A 22,940-nucleotide genomic window follows, 5' to 3' on the forward strand; every position below is an offset into this window, starting at 1 on the left:
CTTAGGCAATGGTTGTTTATGGTTCAGTTAAGTAGTAATAAAAGCTTTACTGTATGGTTAAAGTGGTCAACATCACCACTGATTCCAGATTTACCAGGTTAACTTAAACTTCAAACTTTATTTATTTATATGGCACTTTTCATACTTAAAAAGCAACACAAAGTGCCTCACAGAGGCTAAAAACAACAAAGAAGAAAACCCAGCCCTCCCGCCCCCATAAATACATACAGAAACACACACACAGACACGTACACACGCGCACACACACCCACACACACACCCATACAGACAAGATAAGGGGTAAGCCACCTCTGGGGGCCATCCACACTGAGAGGGCCCCCGGCTCATGACCGGGGGGCGCCGCTCGAGACCACCCCGACCCAGGCAGACAGGAGACCCCACACCAAGGTGCAGAGGCCTCCATCCAGGCCAGAGCCGTCCCCTCAGCAGCGCCCCCATCAGTGGGCCAGGAGCAGTTCCCAGTGAGGGGGGCCCCCATGAGGAAACGCTTGACCTAAAAACCAAGGACCCCCATGAGGAAACGCTGGAGCTAAAAACCAAGGGACTAAGACATAAACAGAAAATGAGTAAATGAAATAAATAGCAATTAAACATGTTGTTAAAATATGCAACTAAAATAAGATACGAACAAAGATAAACATGCTAAGAAGTGTGAAAAAGATAAATCAAACAAGTCAATTTAAAGCCTGATTAAAAAGGTGGGTCTTGAGCCTCTTTTTAAAAACATCAACAGTCTCTGCGGCGCTGAGGCTCTCCGGCAGGCTGTTCCACAATCGGGGTCCATAATAACTAAAGGCCGCCTCCCCGTGTGTTTTAGTTCTTACTTTTGGAATGGTTAAGAGGCCAGTACCGGAGGACCTCAGGGTCCGCCAGGGTGCGTAGGGTAAAAGTAGGTCAGATAAATAAGAAGGAGCAAGACCATTAAGACATTTAAAAACTAGTAAAAGAACCTTAAAATCGATCCTGAAACGCACAGGGAGCCAATGCAGCGATCTTAAAACTGGCGTAATGTGCTCCCGCCCTCTGGTCCTCGTCAGCACTCGTGCGGCTGAATTCTGTAGTAATTGAAGGTTGGAGATACTCTTTTTGGGAAGACCAGAGAGCAAGGCATTACAGTAATCTAAGTGACAGGAGATAAAAGCATGCATCAGCACCTCTGTGCTGGCCTGAGAGAGAAACGGGCGGACTCTGGCTATGTTCTTAAGATGGTAAAAACCTATCTTTGTTATGTTTTTGATGTGTGGAATAAAAGTAAGCTCAGAGTCAAAAATCACGCCCAGATTTTTTACAGCATGTGTTGGTTTAAGATCTTGTAGTTTTGGTAAAAGTTTCTCTCTCTGGCCTTCAGGACCAATGACTAAGACCTCTGTTTTGTCCTGGTTGAGCTGAAGGAAATTTTCTGCCATCCATGACTTTATGTCTAAAATGCAGTTAAAAAGGGCATCAATTGGCCCTGTGTCATCAGGAGACACGGCAATGTACAGTTGTGTATCGTCAGCATAACTATGGAAGCTGATGCCGTGCCTCCTGATGACGTCCCCGAAGGGTAGTATAGTGACTCCAAACAAAAGTCGGTGTCACTGAGAGGCTGAGCGAGGGAGCATGGCACTGCTGACTCGCTACACAAACGACAAAGACATTTCCGTATTTGCGAGTGTGGCCGTATTTATTTTTAACGCCGAACAAACAGGCTAAGCAAGGCAAAGCTGAGACAGGTCTTTGAATACTTAGTTTTCTGTTAGATCATGCGGTCAACAAAAAATACACTCTCCCTACTCACCCCCTCTCCATCCGCCGCCGCTGTGAACAGGTGAATATATGTCGCCCCTTCATTCATTCAATCACTCAATCACTGCTCTAACCACACCCCCCGTGACATGCGTGAACGGTGTCAAAACTGACAGCTGATGCCAACACATATTTTCGCATATAGCACCTACAGGTAGCATGTACAGATTAAAAAGAGTTGGACCTAAAATTGACCCCTGGGGAACCCCACACTTGATCTCATTGGTTCCTGAGGTACATGCATCCCAACTGACAAAGAAGTGTCGGTCAGTGAGGTATGAGGCGAACCAGTTAAAAGCAGTACCTGAGAGGCCGACCAGGTGCCTCAGCCTGTCTAATAAAATGGGATGGTCTACTGTATCGAAGGCGGCGGTTAGATCCAGCAGTACCAAGACTGTGAGCTTGTGGTTATCCAAGTTGGACCTGATATCATTTAAAATCTTTAAGAGGGCCGTCTCGGTACTGTGGTTTATCCTAAAACCAGACTAATGCCTTTCTAAAATGTTATTTTTGTTTAAAAAGTCATTTACTTGGTTAAAAACTAGTTTTTCTAAAATTTTACTTAAAAAAGGTAAGTTGGATACAGGTCGGTAGTTATTAAGAATGTTGGGGTCTAAATTGCTCTTCTTCAGAAGGGGCTTCACCACCACCATTTTAAAGGAGGTGGGGGAGACACCCATCTGAAGAGAGCAATTCACCATGTATAACAGCTGTTCCTCAAAGAATCCATAGAGTGTTTTAAAAAACGGTGTGGGAATTGGATCTAAGAGGCAGGTTGTAGGGTTTACCTGGGAGAAAACTCGACCAAGTGTCCTTGCATCAACCAGGGCAAAACTCTCCAGTGTTTCCTCAGGTAGAACCTGTGATCCAGACGTGTTGGTAGTTAAAACCTGTTGAGATAAAAGACTGGATCTGATGTTATGAATTTTGTACCTGAAGTGGTCTGCAAAGTCTTCGCACAGGGTATTTGTTATTGTCTTATGAGATCTGTTAAAATCACTGTTTGTTAAAAAATCAATGGTGGAGAAGAGAAATTTGGGATTATTTTTGTGGTCAGAGATTAGTTTTTTGAAGTGAGAAATTCTTGCCTGTTTAATAGTGCTATTGTAAGTTTTGAGGTGTTGACGTAAAACTTCATAGTGGACTGTTAGTTTTGATTTTCTCCATTTCCTTTCAGCACTCCTGCAGTTTCTTTTCAGTTGCTTAATTTCCTCATTTCTCCACGGAGGTATAGGTTTTTTCTTAATTGTTTTTGTTAAAAGAGGAGCCACTGAGTCCAGAGTTGACTTCAAATTGCTGTTAAAACTGTCAACGATAAAATCACAGGGTGCTGGTAAAATCTCTGCAGGAGTGCTCTGTAAAATCTGGATAAAATTTGCAGCCACTTCAGGAGTTAGGTAGCGTTTCCTGACTGTTCTCACTGGAGTCCCCAGTTGATTAAAACTGGTGATGTTAAAAAACACACAATAGTGGTCAGACACAGCCAGATCCACAACAGAGGACACACCCACGGACAGGCCATAAGTTATGACCAGGTCCAGGGTGTGTCCCCTGTTGTGGGTCGGCTGCGTAACGTGCTGTTTAAAATCCAGACAGTTTAAGAGGTTTAAAAATTCTCTGGATACTGGGTCCGAGCTGTTGTCTATGTGTAGATTAAAATCACCAGTTATCAAAATCCTGTTGTAGGTGGTGTGAATGATTGATAAAAATTCAGAGAATTCGCTGATAAAAGAGGATGAATACTTGGGTGGTCTGTAGACGGTTATGCAAAGAATAGGAGGGCTGCTAAAAACAAAGGCATGGTGCTCAAATGATGTAAAACTGTTAAAAGAGACTGCATTTGCAGACGTTGTAATTCTTGTGATGGATGCAGTTCCGCCTCCTTTCTTGCCCCCCCTAGTAGAGAATAAAAAATTAAAATTTGGTGGGGAGGCCTCAGTAAGAACAACAGGTGCATCGGTGCCAAGCCATGTCTCTGTAAGGAGAATGCCATCTAGCTTTTTGTCTAAAATCAAATCATTTATGATAAAGGATTTGTTTAAAAGAGAGCGCACATTCAGCACAGCTAATTTGCTGAACGTGCCCTTATCATGGTGTTTTAAAGGAATGTTAAGAACAGTACTGGGTCTAAAAACATTCCTGGATTTTAACTGTCTGTGTGAAGTGATGGTTCTAATGGAGTGAATGTCCTGAGTTTTTGGTGGCTGAGAGGAGGTTACTGATGTAAAGGTGTGTATGGTGTGGGTGAAACATGTGGTGGACGAGGGTGCGGGTGAGTGTGGGGCAGAGGGCCCGTGTGCGTGAGTCATACCATTTAGTCAGGAGGTGGCTGAAGTGCAGGACCGGACAGTGAGATCAATGTTGACTGATAAAAGCCGTGAGCCCTCCTGGTTGGGGTGGAGACTGTCCCGTTTAAAAAGGCAAGGTCTGTTTAAAAACGCTATAAAATTGTCCACATACGGGATGCTTTTACTCAGGCAGTATCCCTTCAGCCACAGGTGCAACTGGCGATTATAATTATTGCCCATTACAGTGTAAACATACGTATTTATATGACAGCCCAGTGAAGTCCCAGGTAACATATTTAGGGATCTGGATAATTAAAACTGATGAACAATGCAGTTTGAACCTCAGCTGCATTGTGGGTGAAAAGATTCAGTCTGTGGATCATCTGTTGATAAGGTGTCATTTAAGTCTGTTCAGAAAGACAAAAGCCACTGCAGTGCATTAAGACATCTCTCTGTAACCAACAAGCCATTTGGAGCTTTATATTTTATGTTATTGTTATGTGACAATAAAGAGTGTTCTTCCTCTCTGGTCCACCCCTCTGCTCACCTGGAATGAGGATGCCATGTCCTGTGTCCAGGAATGTAACGAGAAGATCGGTGTTGCAGTTACCAAGGTTGGCGTGGTGATGGATCATGCCTTACTGGCTAATGGCACCAGTGGCCAGTAATATTCCCCCTCTTTTGACGAGGTTAAAGTGAGCCTCATCAATACAAACATAAACGTGCTGAATTACAGCGGCAACCAAGACTCTCTGGCACAGACATGTCAATATGAGAATACATACATGCATGCAGTACTGATATGGCAGTAAATGATACTTGCACATTATTTGTAATGCTGTTCTTTAACCCCCTGAGTTTCACTCAAATGGCACACTATACATCTGTTTCATCTGGATTTGGTTGTGCTGTAGAACAGAGTCCAAAAGCTGTAGAAAAGCCCATCTGGTGGACGTTTTTTGTCTACTGTGGTTCTGGATTCCTTCTAGTGTAATGGTATTATGTGCCTCTACCACCATGTTTACAGTAGTGGTCTCCACAGGCCTTGGCCAACAATCACAGAGTAACATAGACCTACTGACACGTGTCTGGCTGCAGGATACTACAGTAGACATACCTAAAGAGCATTAGCATCATGTAGATAGTCGGTAACTTACCAGTTCTGAATGTAAGGATGATAGCTGCAAACCTGCAGCAGCTCAGGTTGAGCTGAACTCTCTGCCAAGCCTCCTCCATACTCTTGTTGAACACATGGTCTACTAATGTGGTCATGATCTCATCTGAGACAACTGTCCTTCCTTATCCTCATCCTCCTCTTACTCTCACTCCTTTACCTCCATTTTCCTCCAAAACAGGAGAGCTCATCCGGAGCCTTAAGTAGTGCTAAAGCTCTGATTTCTAAGAGAACAGCAAAGCAAATGTTGTTGACACCTTGGTCAGTAAAATTTGCCGTTGTGATTGCTGTTGCTTTCCAAAGGAACACAGGAGGTTTGAATTGTGAATGGTAAGCTGAATGTAAAGAGCTGTGTGTAGTGTTAAAAAGTGTGTAGGCACTTGTGACAAACTGCACAGCTGTCTGCTGCTCTCAGCCAGCTCTGACCACAAGATGTCACTCTTGTCTAGTAGTCCAGTTATACTCATTAGCGTGTGCATGATTTTGCATCAACACATATTTTGGGTATGTTGCACTGGACATTGAGCTGATGAGTGTATATGGTTGAGATGGTACATTTGAATTCAGGACAGAAGTTCAACAGACCTTCCAATGACTTGTTCCTCTTGAAGTCTTTCGTGTCATTAAGCTTGATCCCCTTACACCTGTTTGTTCGACAAAAAGTGACCATCCAAACGTTCCCTAAGTGTTTGTATTTTATTTATATTATTTTAACTTTTGATTTAGAACAGTTGACTGATGCTAATGCTAATGCTTTTCAGACTACACACACACATACTACACAGAGTCCCCTCAGGGCACCTCTTCAGTGCATAAATCAGCTACGTCAGGAGTGAGCCTGAGACCAGCAGAGGGGTGGTCCAGAAGACATTTATCACCTCAGAAACAAAAACATCATTATGAAGGGACAGAGTCATTAAACACTCAAACATATGAAATGAGGAAATCTTCCTCTCAGACCAAACTACCCGACAACACTGTTCGTCTCTGGCGTTGTTGTGAACTTGCGTCTGAATGTGTGCATGTGTGCCCTCTGGCACTGCTACGCCACAGAGATTTATCACGGGGCATACCAACGGTTTACCTGGATTTATCCTTCAACTACAGGAGAGCACTCTCCCTTGAAATAATATCCTGCCAAGAACAACTTCTGCTGAATGCTGCAGACAACAGCCAGACCTGCTGCTCCATATGCACTGCAGCATCAAGGAAAAACACACATATAGAAAGCTTGGCAGTCAACAATCTAACTTTTTTCTGTGCTTTACTACTCTCTGTTAGCATTTAATATAACATACCAGTTATTTGGCCCGAACCGTGGTCATGAAATCTTTTACAATTACTGTCATAAACCCCCAGAGTTCAAAAGTGAGGTAGAAAATGCTAAAGATGTGATTTGTCTCATGTAGCACACAGTCATTAAAAAAAACCCCAGACAAACTTGGTAGTTAGGAAGGCATCATGGCTGTCAGCACAGCCTGCCACCCGGAGAAAATCCAAAGTGAAAGACGTCACAGCACTGACCACGCTGTTTGACTGACAAGCGATTTCTGGGAACAGCAAAGCACAAACAGCCACAGTAATGACTGAACCATACTTACCAACCAGTCACAGGAAAAAGGTGGTGCAGGTGCAACGAGCGCCTGCTCAAAGTTACAGTTGTGGACAAAAAATATTCTTATTTATCTTAGTAGAGATATTATGAGTTTAAAGCTCAAAGAGTCAGCTCATCTGCTTCATCAGGACTGTGTGGGTGTAGACTGATCAGATTTGACACTGATCTGGCAGCACAAGCAAATAACCCACCAACTGTCATCACATATTCATTCAAATATTGCTAAATTTCAATTGGTGCATGGAAATATGTGACATCACCTTTTTCTAATTTCCAATCACAAACAGAGCAGAGACTGCATGATCATGTAGAAACCCATCACTCATTAATAAGCTGATGGAGGAAATAGATTTCCAACGCCTTTAACAGCTTTTTTCACAAGATTCTCAGGAAACAAGTTGCTGAATACAAAAATGTAATTGTTTAAAATGTCTTTTTTGTTCATAAAAAGATCTTAAAACATGATTTAGCTGAAACAAAGGTCAGTAATTATTCATGACCTTTACATGTTAGGTCAAAGGCGAACATAATATTGGTCTGAAAATGAGATAAATGTTTACAGTTCAAATGCTAATTCTCTTTGAAATAAGACTGGCTAAAATGGGAGTTTCTTTCAAGCTTGTCTCATCCTCTGTTCATCTTTTTTTTTGACTTCTGCTTGCTGTGTTCCCTGTACACAGCGATTAACTTGTTGAGTACAATATTATTATTAAAGACAGGAATAATGGCCAAAACTAGAAAAATAAGATTTAAATTTTAACTAACCAGAATTGTTCTTTATTTTGGCCAACATGTCTTGTACTTTGTGCGATGTATAACCGACCTGGGCCATATATCCCACAAGCATCTTAAGGCTCAGATCATCTTAATCGCATTGTAAAAGCCCCTTTACACTGTGTGGCAGCCGGAGATGAAAGACATGAGAGAAACGTGTAAAAAGACAAGTGCACCAATGGCCGATTCAGAGCTTAGCTGACTAAAAACAACCAATCAGAACATGATGTGAAGTGAAGCAGAATGCAACATTGGCGTGAATTAACCAACATGACAATGGCCAAGAAGATAGCTGAGAGGTTTTTGGCTGCCAGTGGCGACCTATTACTCTTTTCTCTTTTAATAGATGCTTTTATCTTGATAACATTTGCTATTCTGTTTCAGATGTTGTTCAGAGAATGTTCACCTGCAAGTTATGGCAGTGGACGCACTCTGTATTTTGAAAGTAAATGATCAGTCATGCAGTGCAATGCAGTTGATGATGGAAAGGTGGCTAAGAGCTGGGAGGAGCTGAGTTTGGTCTCTGTTTCCTCCACACTGACCAAGAAGGCCATAGATGGTGGGGTGATGAAACAATAGGATTTGCCTTTGACGAAAGCTCTTGCAAATTGTGTCTTTTCTGAATTGCTGCACATCTTCATTTTTTATTCTGCATCTCTGGAAAGTTACTGTTGCAGTGAACACTGGGTAGTGTAGGAAGGCTGGGGAAAAAAGCTTTTTTTTTCTTGGCTTGGATTTGGATACACAAATTGTTTTTCACTTTTTTAACTCTGTGAGAGAGGGCATTGGGCCTTGGCAGAATAAATGCTGTACATCCAAACATCCAGTAGATGGTAGTAAAGCTGAACAGTGACAAAACAGCCAATTGTAGAGATACAATGACTTCATACCACAATCCACATTCACAGGTACCTGTAATCCTCTGGAGTAGCAAGGAGCTGCTCAACCTTCATACAGAAAGCAGTCCAGGACCAGTACAATTGATATCATGCAACTAATTACACTCTTATTCACATCCAAATGTTAAATTCTCATTGTTTTGGAAATATATTCAGACATATATAGTGGCTGCTCTTGCAGATTTGCATGTCATAGAAGGGTGGACTATTAGTCTTAGCAGAGGTCGGCCCTGCTTCTTAGGTCGAGTTGTATTTTGTTATGGGTCAGCAATTAATGCTATTAGTACTCTTGCAAAACTGTTGAGGAAGCAGCCACACTTGTGTTAGGATCAGTTGTTCACTTTTCTAAATGCTGCTTCAACACCAGTAACAGAACACGCACAGCACTGTTGTTCTGCTGCTCTCATCCTCGCAGCAATTTAACAGACAAAATATCACTCTGTCAGTGTTCAGTCTGCGTTGAGGCACAAAATGACTTTGAATATTGTGTTGCTCAAGAGACAGCTTTTTGTGTGCCCAGTGGAAGTGTAAAAACTTCAAAACTGTTGTGTTAACTTCATGTTCAGATTTGTCTTAGCAACACAGTGTTTGTGCCTCTCTAAAGGATGCACCTACATAGAATATTCTTCCTTCATCAGGCATCCCTCACGTTTGTGTCCACATCAATAAATCAGATGAGTTGGTTTAATGAGCAAATAACTACTGCTTTTTAGCAACAATTGTGTTTTTACTACAAACTTCAAATGTAAATCAGAAAAAAACAAAAAACTAAAAATAGGTCTGAAAATAAGTTATTTTCATTATCAATCAATCTGCTGATTTTTTTTTATTATTATTAATCAATTCTTTAGTCTGTGAAACTTAAAAAATGTCAATTTCTTGGGTTTGACCAAAAACTCAAAAATATTCCATTTTCAGTGATAACGGAAAATGGTAAGTGGACTGTATTTGCATAGTGCTTTTGACAATCACTCAAAGCGCTTTTACAACAAGTCTGCATTCACCCATTCACACACGCTCATTATGAGTGTATCCATTCACACACACTCACACACTGATGGCACAGCATCGGGGACAATTTTGGGTTCAGCATCTTGCTCAAGGATACTTCGACATGTAGGCTGCTGAGGCCAGAACTCGAACCCCCAACCTTCTCATAGCTGGACGACTTCTATCAACCTCCTGAGCTGTACAAAGAAAAGTAGTAGTCATCTCATTAAGATGCTTCAATCAGAGAGTGTTTTTCATTTTTTAAGGATTTTTGCTTAACTGAAATGTAATCAATTATCAATATAGATGCCAATTATTTTTCTGTCAATCGACTCGTCGTTTTAGCTCTAACTAAAACTGATGTCAACACAGACTCAAATTATGTGTCATGCAATAAGAGTGTAAAGGGTGATCCTACCTTTGCAAGCCTTTTCCCTCAGTCTTTGTAACACATTGAAGCAGCAGTTATGGATTATGTAACCAGGGCTATTGAGCCATTAATTGAAACCAGTCTCTCCTTGTGTCTTGTAGGTACCTGGTGGGTGAATGAAATGCTTGGTTTTCATGAGTTAACACCACAATTAAATGTTACAATTTGAAGATGTGACGACAATTATTGAATAGTTGCTGATGCAGTGATTAACTGATGTAAAAAGTTCATTTGACAATCCCAAAAATTCTAAAACTGGTCACATTTGATTGGTAAGCTGCTATTCATCTGGAAAGAACAATACTGTCAACTTACCTGTTGTCCTATTATCTGCTGCTAAATGTGCTCCCTGAGGTGTAACAGCCATCCCACATTATTGCATGTAAAGGAGCCCATACAATTGCTAATGTTACTTCTCTGCTGGAGTAGGCAACCAAGGGACCAAAAACACTGATTTAATACAGGTTGAAACGGGCTGTGTGATCTCAGCAATCAACCTGTGTGATGTTTGTGTGTTTGTCAAACTCTCCTAATGTTATCTCTAAGTCCTGGACATGAAAAAGAAGGGCACAGAGCAGAGATCAGCCCTGGTTCATCTCCATGTCGCAGGGGGGCATAGTTCCCTCACCCTAAGCGCCCAGCCTTAGCTCACCTGAGTTCGACTTATTTAATGAAAGTGTACATTTTATCATCCTAGAGGTTGAAGTGTGCAGTATTTTGTTTGTCTTGTTTAGTGTTGAGTTTGTTGCCAGTCTTATTTGGGTAAGTGATATCTTTCAGTTATGGCTGAAGTTTCCTAATAATTTAATTCACTTGCTTTTAGATACACTGAATGTTGTGGACATTTCTGCAGTTGTGTTTTCTTGCTGAGTGAAAGAAAATTGTGTTTCTGTGACTGAATGCTGAAACTACAAATAGAAATTAAAGCATTTTTTATACTCTCGCTCAGTTGCACTCTCACTCTTTCCTGCCTTGAATAAAATCAAGTGTCACAAAGATCAGTCTCAGGATTTGCATGTGAAACGTTTTGATGCAACTGATGAACAGTTGCAGTGTTTAACACCCCCTAACAGTAACTGTGCAACTTTATCACATTAGAAACCAAACTTACTTAAACTGTAAACATAGTTAAACACTGGAAATCATGTCATGTGAGAGCCAACTGATAATTGGTACTATCATCTGATAACCTAAACAACAGAAATGGATGACTAACATGTGATATGGACTTCTGCATGTAGTTATTTCAGTTAAAGTGTGTCTTAAAACATCACCAACATGCCCATATATAAACTGAAAGAGTTATTGATTTTTGTAATCATTCCTCCAGTCCTTACTAGCAAAGAGGAGATCCTTTTCTAAAGGGATTCAAATGTACGTGATGGGGATGGGCCAACATTTGCAGCCCAGTTCTATGAAAAAATACATTCTGAAACACAGCTGAGGTGGAAATGGAGCCTCAAATGGCTGAATTTGTCAAATTTGCCAGTGGGTGTTCTTAGTGTGGAATTTGTATTTCATCTGATAGTTCATGAGCTGTGACAAAGCCTTCACCCGAACTTTGAAACTGGTATTTACACAGAACAGAAAATTAAAACCAGCCCATTCCTTGTATGTCCACACATACTAGATGAATGATAAGTGGGAAGGGATCTGTTCAGGCAGTACAGTCAGCAATGGTTACAGTCAACAGTAATGTTTTCATCATATCATGTGGACATTATGAGCATGGTTGTAAGGTGGACTTGAAAAAATTTGAACCAATCCTTTAATGTACTGAAACTTCTCAGGAAATATTAGACTTTGATAGATTTGTTTGTCTTTACGTTGCTGCCGCAGAGGTTTTGATTGTTTTGATTGTTGCTATGGAAATTAAGAAAATAAATAATAACCACGCTGAGCAGTGACGTCATCTGCGACGAACAATTCACATTTATGGAACGTAGAACATAGTGACGTTCAAAGGACTGGAACACTGGCTTTGATCGCTAGACCATAAAAGGGTTGTCTTCGAGGGTTTAACGGATTCACTTTTAAGTTTTGGTGGATTCACGGGAACCGACCGACGCCGCAATTTCAGTCGACCGCCGGACGAGAGATAGGCGTCATCCGCACCCATGGAGGAGGAATTTAAAACAACGACGAAGTTAATTTATGGGATATGTTCCTGCCAATCATCCAAAATACTAAGCTACGAGAAACTACAAGATAAGTTAGGACAAACTTTGCCACAAAGGAGATCTGTGCTGAACTGATTTGGTCTGCTTGTTTTGATCAGCGATTGGGCGCAGACACTTTCATTTACGCTTTTTTTTTTTTTTACGTTTTTTACGACGTCATGTATGGCAAGCCGTTCCTGCCAGAAATACGCCACATTCAGTCCCGTTTCAACTTCATTACGGCGTAAAAAACGGCGTTTTTCCAGGTTTTACGCCGTTTTTTTTTACACCGTAATGCGCAAAAAGAACGCCGCTTTTTACGCCGTAATGAAGTCCTCCAAGAATTCTCAGTTACAATGCATTTCACCCTAAAAACTTCCCCCTTCGTCCTCTTTCCCTCATTGAATGCTTTTCTCACCTTAGTGATAAAAGGCCATAAAGACAATTTTACAATTTTTTACAATTTAGGCTGCTGTAATCGGCTGGCGACCGGTTCAGGTGTACCCCGCCTCTCGCCCATTGCTAGCTGGGATAGGCTCCAGCCCCCTTAGTGATAAAAGGCCATAAAGACAATTTAACAATTTTTTACAATTTAGGCTGCTGTAATCGGCTGGCGACCGGTTCAGGTGTACCCCGCCTCTCGCCCATTGCTAGCTGGGATAGGCTCCAGCCCCCTTAGTGATAAAAGGCCATAAAGACAATTTTACAATTTTTTACAATTTAGACTGCTGCAATCGGCTGGCGACCGGTTTAGGTGTACCCCGCCTCTCGCCCATTGCTAGCTGGGATAGGCTCCAGCCCCCCGCAACCCCGAAAGGGATATGCGGGTATAGAAGATGAATGAATGAAAGCTTCTCAGTTACAATGGATTGCACCCTAAAAACTTCCCCCTTCGTCCTGTTTCCCTCATTGAATGCTCTTCTCACCTTAGTGATAAAAGGCCATAAAGACAATTTTACAATTTTTTACAATTTAGGCTGCTGTAATCGGCTGGCGACCGGTTCAGGTGTACCCCGCCTCTCGCCCATTGCTAGCTGGGATAGGCTCCAGCCCCCTTAGTGATAAAAGGCCATAAAGACAATTTTACAATTTTTTACAATTTAGGCTGCTGTAATCGGCTGGCGACCGGTTCAGGTGTACCCCGCCTCTCGCCCATTGCTAGCTGGGATAGGCTCCAGCCCCCTTAGTGATAAAAGGCCATAAAGACAATTTAACAATTTTTTACAATTTAGGCTGCTGTAATCGGCTGGCGACCGGTTCAGGTGTACCCCGCCTCTCGCCCATTGCTAGCTGGGATAGGCTCCAGCCCCCTTAGTGATAAAAGGCCATAAAGACAATTTTACAATTTTTCACAATTTAGACTGCTGCAATCGGCTGGCGACCGGTTCAGGTGTACCCCGCCTCTCGCCCATTGCTAGCTGGGATAGGCTCCAGCCCCCCGCAACCCCGAAAGGGATATGCGGGTATAGAAGATGAATGAATGAAAGCTTCTAAGTTACAATGGATTGCACCCTAAAAACTTCCCCCTTCGTCCTGTTTCCCTCATTGAATGCTCTTCTCACCTTAGTGATAAAAGGCCATAAAGACAATTTTACAATTTTTTACAATTTAGGCTGCTGTAATCGGCTGGCGACCGGTTCAGGTGTACCCCGCCTCTCGCCCATTGCTAGCTGGGATAGGCTCCAGCCCCCTTAGTGATAAAAGGCCATAAAGACAATTTAACAATTTTTTACAATTTAGGCTGCTGTAATCGGCTGGCGACCGGTTCAGGTGTACCCCGCCTCTCGCCCATTGCTAGCTGGGATAGGCTCCAGCCCCCTTAGTGATAAAAGGCCATAAAGACAATTTTACAATTTTTTACAATTTAGACTGCTGCAATCGGCTGGCGACCGGTTCAGGTGTACCCCGCCTCTCGCCCATTGCTAGCTGGGATAGGCTCCAGCCCCCTTAGTGATAAAAGGCCATAAAGACAATTTTACAATTTTTTACAATTTAGACTGCTGCAATCGGCTGGCGACCGGTTCAGGTGTACCCCGCCTCTCGCCCATTGCTAGCTGGGATAGGCTCCAGCCCCCCGCAACCCCGAAAGGGATATGCGGGTATAGAAGATGAATGAATGAAAGCTTCTCAGTTACAATGGATTGCACCCTAAAAACTTCCCCCTTCGTCCTGTTTCCCTCATTGAATGCTCTTCTCACCTTAGTGATAAAAGGCCATAAAGACAATTTTACAATTTTTTACAATTTAGGCTGCTGTAATCGGCTGGCGACCGGTTCAGGTGTACCCCGCCTCTCGCCCATTGCTAGCTGGGATAGGCTCCAGCCCCCTTAGTGATAAAAGGCCATAAAGACAATTTAACAATTTTTTACAATTTAGGCTGCTGTAATCGGCTGGCGACCGGTTCAGGTGTACCCCGCCTCTCGCCCATTGCTAGCTGGGATAGGCTCCAGCCCCCTTAGTGATAAAAGGCCATAAAGACAATTTTACAATTTTTTACAATTTAGACTGCTGCAATCGGCTGGCGACCGGTTCAGGTGTACCCCGCCTCTCGCCCATTGCTAGCTGGGATAGGCTCCAGCCCCCCGCAACCCCGAAAGGGATATGCGGGTATAGAAGATGAATGAATGAAAGCTTCTCAGTTACAATGGATTGCACCCTAAAAACTTCCCCCTTCGTCCTGTTTCCCTCATTGAATGCTCTTCTCACCTTAGTGATAAAAGGCCATAAAGACAATTTTACAATTTTTTACAATTTAGGCTGCTGTAATCGGCTGGCGACCGGTTCAGGTGTACCCCGCCTCTCGCCCATTGCTAGCTGGGATAGGCTCCAGCCCCCTTAGTGATAAAAGGCCATAAAGACAATTTAACAATTTTTTACAATTTAGGCTGCTGTAATCGGCTGGCGACCGGTTCAGGTGTACCCCGCCTCTCGCCCATTGCTAGCTGGGATAGGCTCCAGCCCCCTGCAACCCCGAAAGGGATATGCGGGTATAGAAGATGAATGAATTTGACAGGCTGCACGGGTCCATTTTTTGACGGGCGGGGCAGGGCTGGTTTGACATTTGATGTAATCACGGGTAACGGGTCGGTTCACGGGTCTGATGATTGACGGGCGGGGCGGGCACGGGTTTTGAAAATTGGACCCGTGCAGGACTCTGGTCTGTAGTGCAACCGGCGCGAGAAACCACGGAAACGCAAACACAAAGAAGAAGAAGAAGAATGAACGGCGGCGTATAAACTGTAAAAAAGGAGACTGAGCTAGCTAAAAGTAAAAAGTAAAGTTAAACTAAATGCTGCGGTGGTTGGGACAGACGTCTGGGGGCGAGAAGAGGAAGGAGGCAGGGGATGAGAATGTCGACAAAGCGTGCGAAACGAAGAAAAGAAAGTTAAACGCTAAATGGCTGACAGGTCGTGAATGGCTTGTGTTTGATCACGAAAATGCCGTCATGTTTTGTAAGGATTGCCGCATGTACACGAAAGAAAAAAACAAGACGAATAATTTTGTGGTGGGGACTAATAATTTTAAAGTCGAGGCAGTAAAGGACCATGAGAGTGCCCGAAGTCATCAGGAAAGCCTAAGGAGTCTGCAGTACTGACTGCTGCAGTATTTGTGTTTTCTAGTTGTACATACATAATTCAATTTATTACCAATGCAATTTTTTGCAAGTGTTTAAGTCATGGCTGTTACTTATATATATTTCTTATTAAAGAAGGAAAGTAGAAACACTTTAAGTTGAAAGGAAAAATACATTTTATTAGGAATGTAATGATACTAAATACTTACTGGAAAAATGTCTTTTATAAAATAATAAATCTGACAGCATTTTTTGTTTGTATAAATTAAATGTTTGCACTTTCTGTGTATATTTTGTTTCATGTGTTGTACATTCTGTGCATTTTTCATGCCAACAATGTAAATAAAATGATCAAATGTATTCAGTGGCACTCCTAATCTCTTATTTTCACCGGGAAAAAATTTGGCTAGTGGAAATTCTGATTGGCTGGTAACTTTAGAGGGTCACCAGCCACATTGGCTGGTGATCAAAAAAGTTAATTTAGAACCCTGGTTATATGATATATGTTTCTGTGACTGAGAGAACACTAAGTTTGTATAACTGAATAACGCTGCTACTACTAAGTGAGTCCATCATCTCCGGTGAGTCCAGAAGGTTGCTATGGCTACTTAGGGGCGAGAATTCATGTGAAAGTTTCATGTGAAACGTTTCTAATTAACTTGACATGAACTGTTTCAACTTTATCTTATTTTATACTCCACCACCCTTCAGAGAGAAATATTACACTTTTTACTCTGTAAGGCTATTTTTTTTTTTTTTTTTTTTTTACATTTTTAATATTAAATATCATCAACAAATGAATTCTGATCTATTAGGTTAAGTTATCCAGCAGTGTATTAAAGCCTTAAAGTGATGCCTACATATTAATCAGTAATTAAATTATAATCCGGTTATATACTGTATAGAAGATGAAACCGCTCTGCTCATGCGTACTTTTACTTTTGGTACTTTAATTTTGATGATAATATTTTAGTATTTCTGAATTTTGAATGAATCCTTGTATTTGTGGTATTTCTACCTTTAGGGTAGAAGCAATGTAGTCAGCATGAAAGATCTGAATGCATCTTCCACGACTGAAAACAGCAACAGATTAAACAAACACAGCCTTAGAATTATAACCCAGTGTTTTCATCCTTTCCCCTGAAATTTACATTACAGTTATCACTTCTTTAAGTCACTCTATACGCTGTGTACTAGAACAAGCACATACACAAATGCACATATGGGCCGATTCTGCCTGTGCCTGTACCTTTGTGTGGGCATACAGGCATAGATGACTCCCTCCCTTCATCCTTCACGGTGAGCAGGTCGTCACACTGTCGGGATCTGCAGTGCGCTCTGCTGGACGGCAGCTGAACCTCTCATCAAACGTATGGTTTTTAAAGCAGGGCGACGCATTTTGAGCATTTAGGCCCCCACTCATTATGATGACAGCGCCGTGTTTCGCGTGAACAGCCCACTCGCCCATTTCATTGGTGCCTTCTGTGCGCGGGGATGGGCACAATTCTGCAGGAGCGAGTGCCACAACAATGTCTGGAGAGGGTTTTCATCAGGGAGAGGGAATGGAAGAGGAAGGCGTCGTGGACCAACAACAGGCCTAATGTGGTCAGGTAGCATGAGCTGCTCTGTGTTTGTCGTCAGAGGCGGTGTGGACAGATGTCGCACTGTCCCTGTAACGCTCTTCAGAGCTGCACTGTCGCGTCGGTGGCGACGCCGAGATGCGCGTTTGTTCGTGTATCCACTTTGATCTTTCAGTCTATGCGTTTGTGCTTCAGCCGAGTTATTACAAAACAGAGCCGTCATGTCGGCACTGCCAATTACAGGATATATTCTTGTTTCTATGTTGCATTTGCGCTTTCCTTTGCAGTTTTATTTTGCCGATTGGTTATGTTTAATTTTTAATCCTATTCTATTTTTTGCAGTAATAAAATGGGTAGGCGGCAGCCACAAAGGAGGTCACTGCAGCAACAGTACACGTTCCCAAGCCAAGAAAACAGTATTGACAAGGTAAGTGTGAAGTGAACAGAGAGGACGAGTTAATTAATCGATTATTCATTTTTCAAGCAGGAATACCAAACATCTGTGTGCTTTTTCTCTGCTTTATCTCACAGCCTATTAATTAAAAAATATGTTTATTTTTATTTTATTTTATTTTATTTTATTTTATTTTATTTTATTTTATTTGCAGAATTAGTGGAAAAGTATTGATGTGTGTAAAAAATGTACATGTATTAGTGATAAGTAGAAAATGTGTGCAGGGTTCATCGTGACTCTTTGTAATCACAGAAGCTGCAGCAAAGAAGAAAGCAGAAGTCCAACACACCCTCAACCAAACGCAATACTTCTCTGCACAGGTGAGGTTGCTGTTTGTGCAGATTTCATGCCATTCTGTGCTGCCTTGGTGCTAAGACAGTATCATTTGTTTTTTCCTCTAGTGCTCAGGTAACCTCAGATTCAAAGTCTCATCCGCTGGCCCCTGCAGGGCACAAGATGGAGTCAAAGGTGCAGTCGGCTGGTCAGCACTGCAGCCGCAGAGAACAAAAGAACACAGGTTTCAGAGCGAGCAGGCACACACCAGCTTTTCCCTGCCACCGCCTGACTGATTCGAGTCCTGATCTGCTGGAGAGACCATCATCAAACCCAGAGGTGGGGAGTCTGAGGGGCCATCAGGAAGGCGACAGTGACACTGACTTGTCTGAGTCAGAGAGACTTCCTGTGTCACCCTCTGGTCGGGTTCCTCCACAGCTCGAGCTCAGGCCAGAGGTCATTACAGTTGAAGAAAACTCCACTTGCAGCCACAGGCCCAGAGGACGCAACCATGGTGGTTTTGACTTCCCAGACTTCCTGCCTCCACCTTTTAACTCCTGGAGCCTCAGTCAGCTGGCCGTCTTCTACAACATGGAGGGCCGGGGGGCCCCACGGCCGAGGCCTGTGGGCCCTTTGGAAAGGTATCTGGACAGACTGCTACAGCTGGAGTGGCGCCAGATTCAGACCTTCCAGGAGGAGAGTGGGAAGTCGGCGGTGTCAGATGTTCTGTCCAGCTGCCACAGGTCACCCGCTGCTGCCTCGTCACGCCTCAGCTCTCCAAAGTGTATCCTCCAGTGTCAGCGTGCCTTCCCCCTCACCTTCCTCTCCTCTCTGGCCAGTCACTCTGCCCTGCTGTCCGGCTGTGCCTGCACTCTCTGCCGCATCCGCTACTCCACCTGTAGCACGTCGTGCTGCCGCTCCACCCATAGCCATGCACGTCAATCCAGACTGAGTCCCATGCTGGAGCGCAGGGGACCTACGTCACTCCCCAAGAGAAGCTACAGCGAGAGCCGGGTGCACTCCTCAGACAGGAGCTCTGCATCCCAAGGGCAGAGGTTCAGCAGCCCTGTGAGGACCAACAGCCACCTGAGGAGAATGCAAGCCTCAGGTAACATCCGCAACCCTGCTCAAGGTGCTAACATGAAGCCTCATTCCACTGCCAGAGACTCTAGTGTCGGGGCTGGGAGGGACCGTTTGGGGTCAGGGAAAGATGTGTTGGTCTACAGGACAGATGGGTATAGGAAGAGGAGTGGCTCGGAGCAGAGAAGAGCCGGAGTAGAAAGACAACATGGTGCTTCGGAGAAAAGACGGAGTGGTTCTGAGTGTAGAAGAGGAGGAGCTGAGCGGAGGAGAACCAGTGAGCTCAAGGAATGGGAGATAAAACCAGATGCCGTCGCTGCAATAATGGACAATTTACCTGGGTCCAAAAATTCTCCTACAAACAGACCAGGCAGAGTGAAACAGGTTGAATTTGTTACATAACAGCAACTTTAGTACTGTAAGTGTAATCTGTATGCCACAGCTACAGTCATCATTCATATTTGATGAATGTATATTTTCACTCATTTTTCCTTATTTGAACAGGTTGACAAATAAGATTTTTTTTCCACAGCCGGATGTTATATTTTGCCAGATTTCTTTGTTCTAAGCTAATTTTAGTTACATTATTGTGTTTAATCCAATAGTTTGATTGCAGTCAAATAAGCTAAAGCAAGAGTGGATGGTCACATGCACTAGTACTCATACAGAATCGTAAGAGTATGTGGATATTTATATAAAAGTCTGTCTTTTTAATCAGCCCAGTAAGCCTCTGTCAGCACAACAAATGATGTATATATTTGTATGCATTTTTTCAACATTTTAATTATTTTTGAACACACTGCCAGTTTTACAAGTGACTGTTTTGGTTTGTCAACAAAATAACTGTATAATAAATGTTATTAAAGTTTCTTCAAAGTCATTGGAACAAAGTGTAGAAACATTGTTGTATGGGGTTTCCTCTCTTATTTATCTCATTGCAGTTTTGTTAGTTAGACCAAAATAACAAATTGCACCATTCTGTCCTGAACCAGGAGTATGCAGGCTTCACAAGGGTGATGCACTGTGGTTAGGGCTGTAATTTGTGTTTAATTTCAAAATTATTATGATTATGCAATTTGTACAGTCATGGAATGGGTGTGTGTTTTTAAATAGAATGTGTCACACTGCCATAATCAAAGCCATGGTCTGATGAGTGTGTCTGTGATGGATATATGAAGCAAAGCACTATCCAGGAGGCAACAGAAACAGACTAAATATCAAAAATAATAGCAGCAACTCAGCATCCCCACAATTACACCTGATGGTGGCAGCACTGTGCCAGAGGGATGTTTCTCTGCTGCAGCAAGACCTGCAGGGGAGGGACAGAGGGAAAGTCTACTGGAAACCCCGCTGCATTCTGCAAGGCAACTGAATTGCTGAGATTTTCCAGAGGGATAGTAACAACGAGCATGAAGCCAAAGTTACACAGCCATGACTCCAACATGCCACTACAAACTTAGAAGCAGGACTTGCATATTGGTGTTCAATCGCAGTCCCCATACAATTTAACAGTGCCCGAGCATCTTTAGGAAGAGTGGGGGAGATTTTACAAAGCTAACAGCTACATACACAGGAACATGCAAAGGGTAATCAGTGCCGTGCTCATGATCTGTGGCAGTGGTCACATCTGTAAGCCAGACTCATCATCGAATCACAGTCTTCTTTAATTTCTATCAGCTGTTCTTTAACAGCTTTAATGGCTTTAATGTGCAGAACAGCACAGACAAGATAATAATACAATTTTACATGTATTATTCTACTTATAGGCCAGCAGGAGGATGACCAGCCATAATGTGAAGAAGCCACCAAATGCCTCTAAGATCCAAGACAGAATTTAAAATCCTTCTCCTTACCTACAAAGCCATAAATGGTCAGGCATCATCTTACCTTAAAGAGCTCACAGTATCCTATTGCCCCACTAAAACACTGTGATTCCTGAATGCAGGTTTATTGTGGATCCTAAAGTCTCCAAAAGCAGAAGGGGAACCAGAGCCTTTAGCTATCAAGTTCCTCTGTTCTTCTCTCTGTATATACAGTATATGTTGGAGAGGTTGTTGGATATGAAAGTGTAAATCTGCCTCTCACATGAACAGCGCCACTAACAGCACCGTCCAAAGTGGAGATGCTAGTTGAAAACAGTGTTGTGGTCCATGATATGTTCACCACCGCCCTCCCGCTGGTGAATCCAGCTAAAAAGATCATTATAACAAACTCACCTCCGTTCATTGAAAATAAGGAGTTGGCCAAAGAGCTGTCGCGCTACGGACAGCTAGTGTTCCCCAGATGGTCCTGCTGGGCTGCAAGTCTCCTTCAACTCAAACACGTCGTGTGTCACAGGTGACAAGTTTTCATGATTCTCAAAGACAGAACGAAGGAGCTGAATCTGACCTTCAGTTATAAGGTGGAAGGCTTCAGTTTTATTCATCTGAAAGTATGAAATGTTTCAGTTGCGGTGCAGAAACATTCAGTGTGGTCGGGGAGCGCTCAGCCTTGGCTGACACGCCGCAGCCTGGCTCAGACTGGCTCGGTGAGCAGCAGTCTGCTGAGAAAGCACAGGAGACAGAAGCAGATATGAAAGACAGGGAGCAGAATGTGGACCAGGTTCAAACTGAGACTGGAAACACAGTGGAAAATAAATGTCCAGACCAGTGAGAAACCAGAGAAAAAGATAGAGAACAGATATAAAGGAAGCTGCAGTCCAGTTGTTGAAAGTGTGATCAGTGAAAGAGAACGTGTCTGATGAAATAAGTCCACCTAATAATCCTGGCAAAAGAAAAAACAGCAGTGATGAAAAACAGAGTGGAGCTAAGACCAAGAGAGCGATGGAGGAGCTTTCTGATAATGAGGATGAATGTGAGTGGATGGCCTCACAAGAGGACGAGACAGTGTTTTATCCTCTGGAGAAAATGAAGAGATTCCTCATAGAAACTAAAGGCCAAAGCAGTTAAACCTGAACTGTATTTGTCTGATTTAAGAGGTTTTGTCAGGTCTGTGACTCAGCTGAGGAAAGGGGCTGATGCCTTCAGTGAACAAGAGGTTTAATGGAGTTGTGGCCAGAGTCAGAGTTCAGCTCATCAAAGACGATGATTAAATCAGAAATGTCTGTCCACATACTGCTGGTGTGTGTTTTAGTTGTAGTGACAGTTTTTTTCCTTCCTCGTGTGTGATTTAAAAATAAGTTCTTTGAAAATCAATGGAGCCAGAAGTGACGTGAAAAGAGCTTCTCTGTTCAGACTGATTGAAATCAAGAAGTGAGATGTGGTTTTTGTGCAGGAGACCCACAGCGACACGGAGAGTGAAAGGGAGTGGAGGAAGGAGTGGCCTGGACAAGTCTTTCTAAGACATAAACTGTCCAACAGTGGTGGAGACAGGCTGCTCTTCTCAAAGGGCCTCAGTTCCTGTTCTGTAGAGGTGGAGGAGATAATGTGTGGTCATATTTTAAAAGTCAGAGCACAATATGAAAATGGAAAAATGGTCTTTATAGTTGTTTATACTCCAGTTTTGAGCATTGACAGAATGAGATTTTTAAATGTTTTATTTGACGTCCTTCATAATTGCACTGATGAGTTCTTGTTTCTGGAGGTGGTTTTAGCTGTGCAGAAAATACCAAACTGGTCAGGAGTCACCTGGAGCCTCATCCTGATGCGTCTGATTAAAACCTACGAGCTAAAAGATGTTTGAAGAGGTTTTAACAGGACTTCAGGCAGTACACCTGGAGTCACTCCAGAGACATCTTGATATCATTAGCCAGACATGACCGGTGTCATTGTGTTAAACATCATTTTAAATTGTGTGAAATCGTTCCTGTTGGCTTTTCTTAACATTGTCTCATTCTGTGCTC

At 42.8% G+C, this 22,940-nt stretch overlaps 1 protein-coding gene across 1 annotated transcript; it reads left to right on the plus strand.

Annotated features, from left to right (window-relative positions):
- Positions 1–17,030: 17,030 nt before the first annotated feature.
- Positions 17,031–19,979, plus strand: LOC143326706 (uncharacterized). The gene is made up of 4 exons (XM_076740520.1): positions 17,031–17,322; positions 17,635–17,719; positions 17,999–18,066; positions 18,148–19,979. The coding sequence occupies exons 1-4, from the start codon at positions 17,207–17,209 to the stop codon at positions 19,499–19,501; spliced, it is 1,623 nt and encodes a 540-aa protein (XP_076596635.1). The 5' UTR covers positions 17,031–17,206; the 3' UTR covers positions 19,502–19,979.
- The last annotated feature ends 2,961 nt before the right edge of the window (positions 19,980–22,940 follow it).

This window comes from Chaetodon auriga, chromosome 2 (assembly GCF_051107435.1).
Source record: "Chaetodon auriga isolate fChaAug3 chromosome 2, fChaAug3.hap1, whole genome shotgun sequence".
NCBI lineage: Eukaryota > Metazoa > Chordata > Actinopteri > Chaetodontiformes > Chaetodontidae > Chaetodon > Chaetodon auriga.

Bases quoted from the DNA above. Each gene is read 5' to 3' on its own strand.
- LOC143326706 (XM_076740520.1), top strand. From the start codon at position 17,207: ATGGGCACAATTCTGCAGGAGCGAGTGCCACAACAATGTCTGGAGAGG. The intron at 17,323-17,634 runs GTAGCATGAGCT...TATTTTTTGCAG, and splicing joins AACAGGCCTAATGTGGTCAG to TAATAAAATGGGTAGGCGGC. The intron at 17,720-17,998 runs GTAAGTGTGAAG...TTGTAATCACAG, and splicing joins AAGAAAACAGTATTGACAAG to AAGCTGCAGCAAAGAAGAAA.